At 45.2% G+C, this 6,108-nt stretch overlaps 1 protein-coding gene across 1 annotated transcript; it reads left to right on the top strand.

The window, feature by feature from the left end:
- The first annotated feature begins 448 nt into the window (after window positions 1–448).
- Window positions 449–6,100, top strand: LOC124030327 (mitotic checkpoint protein BUB3). Its single transcript, XM_046341714.1, has 8 exons — window positions 449–573; window positions 2,060–2,254; window positions 2,732–2,801; window positions 2,906–3,057; window positions 3,295–3,453; window positions 4,138–4,315; window positions 5,336–5,573; window positions 5,622–6,100. The coding sequence occupies exons 2-7, from the start codon at window positions 2,060–2,062 to the stop codon at window positions 5,554–5,556; spliced, it is 975 nt and encodes a 324-aa protein (XP_046197670.1). The 5' UTR covers window positions 449–573; the 3' UTR covers window positions 5,557–5,573; window positions 5,622–6,100.
- Window positions 6,101–6,108: the final 8 nt, after the last annotated feature.

Raw genomic sequence — 6,108 nt, 5'->3', positions numbered from 1 at the left:
GCAGTTACTTATTACTTGCTGTATAACTTTAAAGATTAGAACAACATTTGCGCAATGGAATAATTGGACATTTTGTAGGTCTGACTATGTTCTTCAAGAGGTGATGATATTACAACCAAATAGTTAACATTTATTTAACAATTCTTCTAAAAACGACAACGGAGTTGTCAAACTAGTTTTTAGATACTGTCATTTGAACTATGTCCCATATCACATGACCCATGTACTGGACAACAACAGGGTTTTTAGATACTGTCATTTTAAGTGTCCCATATCACATGACCCATGTACTCGACAACAACAGGGTTTTTAGATACTGTCATTTGAAGTGTCCCATATCACATGACCCATGTACTCGACAACGGAAGAGAACTTTCAAAGAATCACGAGCCAGGCGGGAAAGTCGGTTATTCGTTCTGACCAATCAATTCACTCGTGTAGCAACGCGGCTGCGGAGTGTCTTCAGCGGAGAGGGACGAGGAAGCGAACATATTAGTCTATAAGATAAACGAGTTGTTTTTTTTTCTTCCAATTTTATACCAAAGGAGATTACTTTAGCGTAAACCAAGAACGGTGAGTAAAAAAAATAAAAATAAATCTAATTCATTGACAAAACAAACTAGCTATAACACATGATCAATCTATAGCTAGCTTGCAAACGGCTAGCCAACCGGAGAGAGTTGGTCTGACTCCACGCTAGTTAGCTCATATTAGCAGCTAAACGTTAGCCAATGTTACCGATAGAAAAACCGATATTAAACAGCTGATTAGCTAACGTTAGCCAATGTTACCCGATAGAAAAACAGCTGATTAGCTAAGAAAACAGCTGATTAGCTAACGTTAGCCAATGTTACCTTGATAAAAACAGCTGATTAGCTAACGTTAGCCAATGTTACCCGATAGAAAACAGCTGATTAGCTAAAAAACAGCTGATTAGCTAACGTTAGCCAATGTTACCCGATAGAAAACAGCTGATTAGCTAAGAAAACAGCTGATTAGCTAACGTTAGCCAATGTTACCCGATAGAAAACAGTTGATTTAGCTAACAGCTGATTAGCTAACGTTAGCTAATGTTACCCGATAGAAACAGCTGATTAGCTAACGTTAGCCAATGTTAATCTGGATAGAAAACAGCTGATTAGCTAACGCAGCTAATGTTACCCTGACGGAAAACAGCTGATTAGCTAACGTTAGCCAATGTTACCCGACAGAAAACAGCTGGGATTAGCTAAGAAAAACAGCTGATTAGCTAACGTTAGCCAATGTTACCGACTGAACGGAAAACAGCTGATTAGCTAACGTTAGCCAATGTTACTCAACAGAAACAGCTGATTAGCTAAGAAAACAGCTGATTAGCTAACGTTAGCCAATGTTACCTGACAGAAAAACAGCTGATTAGCTAAGAAAAACAGCTAGATTAGCCAATGTTAAATAATGTTACCGACAGAAAACAGCTGATTAGCTTAACGTTAGCCAATGTTACCTCATGGATTAGCTGATTAGCTAACGTTAGCCAATGTTACCCGATATAAAACAGCTGATTAACTAACGTTAGCCAATGTTACCCGCCGGATAGAAAAACAGCTGATTAGCTAAGAAAACAGCTGATTAGCTAACGTTAGCCAATGTGTAAGTAGTTGAGACCAAGTTGGCCAGCTTCTGCAGATCCACTGGCTAGCCAGTTATGTATACTAGCTAGTTAATTACATTAGCTAGCCTATCTACCCTCCCAAATAGTTTGCTAACTTGCTATATTTTCAGCACACCCAATTCATGTTCCTGAATGTCCAGGACAGTAACGTTCTCGTGAATCAAACTGTACAGGTCATGTTGCGTTACATGTTGGCAGGCTTGTTTATTTCGCCAACACAAGTATGACAGCTTAGCTAGCAAGATAAGCATTATATTACCTGATCGTGTTATGGTTTTCAATTGATACATCACGGCATTCTCCATCTACTTCAGGGGTCGAACTACTACTCTACAGGAAAGCTCCCTTACCATCCTACATAATCGCCAGTATGGCCTAATAGCTTTAGTATCTGTTCTCTCCCTGCAGATGACTGGCTCGAACGAGTACAAACTGAACCAGGGACCAGAGGACAGTATCTCCGCCGTGAAGTTCAGCCCCAGTACAGGCCAGTTCCTTCTCGTGTCCTCTTGGGACTGTACTGTCCGGCTCTACGATGTGGCAGGCAACTCCATGAGGATCAAGTATTCTCACCTGGCACCTGTGCTGGATTGTGCTTTCTATGTAAACACGTTTTTCAATTTGTCATCGTTTTCATGGCAATCAGTTACTCCATTTTAAACGCAGAGTTGGCTACTTTGCCACACACACAGACACCTGTATAACGGATGTGAAATGGCTAGCTAGTTTAGCGGTGGTGTGCGCTACTAGTATTTCAATCGGTGACGTCACTCTTTTTGAGACCTTGGAAGTAGTGGTTCCCCCTTTGCTCTGCAAGGGCCGCGGCTTTTATGGAGCGATGGGTAACGATGCTTCGTGGGTGACTGTTGTTGATGTGTGCAGAGGGTCCCTGGTTAGAGCCCGGGTCGGGGGCGAGAGGACGGTCTAAAGTTATACTGTTACTCACACACACACCAAGAAGAAGAAACATGACAATATTGTTAAAAGTAAATCTCTACAAACAATGTTACAATGTAGTCAAAATGGTGTGTGTCCCCCGGTCAAGGAACACGTGCGAGTCAGATATCTCTTCTCTTGTAGGACCCGACACATGCCTGGAGTGGAGGCTTGGACACACAGTTGAAAACCCACGACTTGAATACAGATCAAGGTGTGTCTGTCAATATATCACCACTGAATTGTGTGCTTCCTGTTATTATTAAATGAACAGTGTTTCTTATTTTTACGGTCCATATTTCTCTCCCTTGTGTGTAGATACAATAGTTGGGACACACGACGCCCCCATTCGCTGTGTGGAATACTGTCCAGAGGTCAACGTCATGGTAACCGGTAGCTGGGATAGGTCAGTCAGGCTGTGGGACCCCAGGACCCCCTGCAACGCTGGCACCTTCACACAACCTGAAAAGGTGGAGCTATCAAAACTCTGTATGAAACAGTCCTGGGCTTTTATAGGTCTGCTCATAAAGACCAAAGCAGACGTTGACCTCATTTTCAATTCTGATTTTAAAGTTTAAAAAAAAATGAATAGTCTGTTTTTGTTGAGAATGGGACATACTTACAGGCATATGGACGTTGAGAGAGAGATCGATTGTGAGACACACATTTTAAGACTGTTCTCATGTCTTCTGTCTCTTTTAATAAAGGTGTACACCCTCTCTGTGGCTGGTGACCGGCTGATAGTGGGGACAGCAGGGAGGAGGGTGTTGGTCTGGGACCTGAGGAATATGGGCTACGTCCAGCAGAGGAGAGAGTCCAGTCTGAAATACCAGACACGAGCCATCAGGGCCTTCCCTAACAAACAGGTATACCTCTAGTCTAGCTCAGGAGCCATCAGGGCCTTCCCATCAGGGCCTTCCCTAACAAACAGGTAAACCTCTAGTCTAGCTCAGGAGCCATCAGGGCTCAGGTAAACCTCTAGTCTAGCTCAGGAGCCATCAGGGCTCAGGTAAACCTCTAGTCTAGCTCAGGAGCCATCAGGGCCTTCCCTAACAAACAGGTAAACCTCTAGACTAGCTCAGTAGCCATCAGGGCTCAGGTAAACCTCTAGTCTAGCTCAGTACCAGACACGAGCCATCAGGGCTCAGGTAAACCTCTAGACTAGCTCAGTACCAGACACGAGCCATCAGGGCTCAGGTAAACCTCTAGACTAGCTCAGTACCAGACACGAGCCATCAGGGCTCAGGTAAACCTCTAGACTAGCTCAGTACCAGACACGAGCCATCAGGGCTCAGGTAAACCTCTAGACTAGCTCAGTGCTTCTCTAACCTCTCATTGGGAGCTGGGAACAAGGTGATGCTTTTATCCACAGCAACGTACGGTGACATCATACATGTTTCAGTAGGCCTATGTGATCCCCTTGCGGGACTTGAACCCATGACCTTGGCATTGCTAAGCGCCGCACTCTAACCAGCTGAGCCCGACAGGACCACACATGGTTGTCTTTGTCTGTCCGGTGAGACCAGGTGTCTATTGTCTTGTTTTTGAAGGGCTATGTCCTGAGCTCCATAGAAGGACGTGTTGCTGTGGAGTACCTGGACCCCAGCCAGGAAATGCAGAAGAAGAAGTACGCCTTCAAGTGCCACCGGCTGAAGGAGAACGGCATAGAACAGGTCTATCCTGTCAACGCCATCTCCTTCCACGGGGTCCACAACACCTTCGCTACAGGTGGGAGACTTTCTATTTGGCTCTAATACAACACCTTCGCTACAGGTGGGAGACTTTCTATTGGCTCTAATACAACTCAGCTACAGGTGGGAGACTTTCTATTGGCTCTAATACAACTCAGCTACAGGTGGGAGACTTTCTATTGGCACTAATACAACTCAGCTACAGGTGGGAGACTTTCTATTGGCACTAATACAACTCAGCTACAGGTGGGAGACTTTCTATTGGCACTAATACAACTCAGCTACAGGTGGGAGACTTTCTATTGGCGCTAATACAACTCAGCTACAGGTGGGAGACTTTCTATTGGCGCTAATACAACTCAGCTACAGGTGGGAGACTTTCTATTGGCACTAATACAACTCAGCTACAGGTGGGAGACTTTCTATTGGCACTAATACAACTCAGCTACAGGTGGGAGACTTTCTATTGGCACTAATACAACTCAGCTACAGGTGGGAGACTTTCTATTGGCTCTAATACAACTCAGCTATGTCGTTAAGACTGCTTTTGAAATGTTCAACTACAATAAAAAAACAAGAACAATTATTGATCCAGAATTTTTTTTAAACAACAAAACAAGGATCCATGAAGCTTCATTTTTATTTCCTGTTGTTTTATGGTCTGTTATCATGTGACCTTTTTGGATTCATATTGCCATGGTTACACTCAAGGGAACACTTGATGAATGATTTAGCCTCCAGATTATAATCTCATAAAACTCGTAAACTACTCTGTAGATAAATTTACATTTTCGTTCCTCCGGTTGACCTTGACAACCCCTCTGTCTCTCACTCTTTCTCTATCTCTCTGTCTCTCGCTCTCTATCTCTCTGTCTCTCGCTCTCTGTCTCTGTCTCTCACTCTCTGTCTCTGTCTCTCACTCTCTCTCTATCTCTCTGTCTCTCGCTCTCTATCTCTCACTCTGTCTCTCGCTCTCTATCTCTCACTCTCTCTGTCTCTTGCTCTCTCTCTATCTCTCTGTCTCTGTCTCTCGCTCTCTCTCTTGTCCTTCGACCAGGTGGCTCAGACGGCTTTGTGAACATCTGGGACCCTTTCAACAAGAAGCGTCTGTGTCAGTTTCACCGCTACCCCACGTCTATCGCCTCCCTGGCCTTCAGTAACGACGGCTCCACGCTGGCCATCGCCTCCTCTTACATGCAGGAGCAGGGAGACATCAGCCACCCGGAGGACACAGTGTTCATCCGCCAGGTCACAGACGCAGAGACGAAGCCCAAGTGAGTCGGGACAGTCCTCCTGTCTGATTCACACCATGGGGCCCGGTCTGATTCACACCATGGGGCCCGGTCTGATTCACACCATGGGGCCCGGTCTGATTCACACCATGGGGCCCGGTCTGATTCTGAACATCCAGTCCACATCCCGGTGGTCTTGTCTGGACCGCACCGCCACACTGCCCCTCACACTTGTTTTGGTACATATGAATGGCAGCATTGACCAGGAGCAGCCAGCTGGTATTTTAACTGGCCATCTAGCGCTCTCTCTCTCCCTCTCCCTCTCCAACTTTCAATATCCCCGTAGTTGACAGACCGATGAGGACTTGACAAAATGGCTGCCTCCTGATCTGTTCTCTAGCTCTCTCCAACTTTCAATATCCCCGTAGTTGACGGACCGATGAGGACTTGATAAAATGGCTGCCTCCTGATCTGTTCTCTAGCTCTCTCCAACTTTCAATATCCCCGTAGTTGACAGACCGATGAGGACTTGACAAAATGGCTGCCTCCTGATCTGTTCTCTAGCTCTCTCCAACTTTCAATATCCCTGTAGTTGACA

This window comes from Oncorhynchus gorbuscha, unplaced genomic scaffold (assembly GCF_021184085.1).
Source record: "Oncorhynchus gorbuscha isolate QuinsamMale2020 ecotype Even-year unplaced genomic scaffold, OgorEven_v1.0 Un_scaffold_10628, whole genome shotgun sequence".
In the NCBI taxonomy this organism is placed as follows: domain Eukaryota; kingdom Metazoa; phylum Chordata; class Actinopteri; order Salmoniformes; family Salmonidae; genus Oncorhynchus; species Oncorhynchus gorbuscha.
Note: the sequence above shows the minus strand (reverse complement) of the source record. Positions and strands in the feature narration are given on the sequence as shown.

Excerpts from the sequence above, each read along its gene's own strand:
- LOC124030327 (XM_046341714.1), top strand. The coding sequence starts at position 2,060 with ATGACTGGCTCGAACGAGTACAAACTGAACCAGGGACCAGAGGACAGT. Across the intron at positions 3,058-3,294 it reads CCTTCACACAACCTGAAAAG|GTGTACACCCTCTCTGTGGC; the intron begins GTGGAGCTATCA and ends CTTTTAATAAAG. Across the intron at positions 4,316-5,335 it reads CCACAACACCTTCGCTACAG|GTGGCTCAGACGGCTTTGTG; the intron begins GTGGGAGACTTT and ends TCCTTCGACCAG.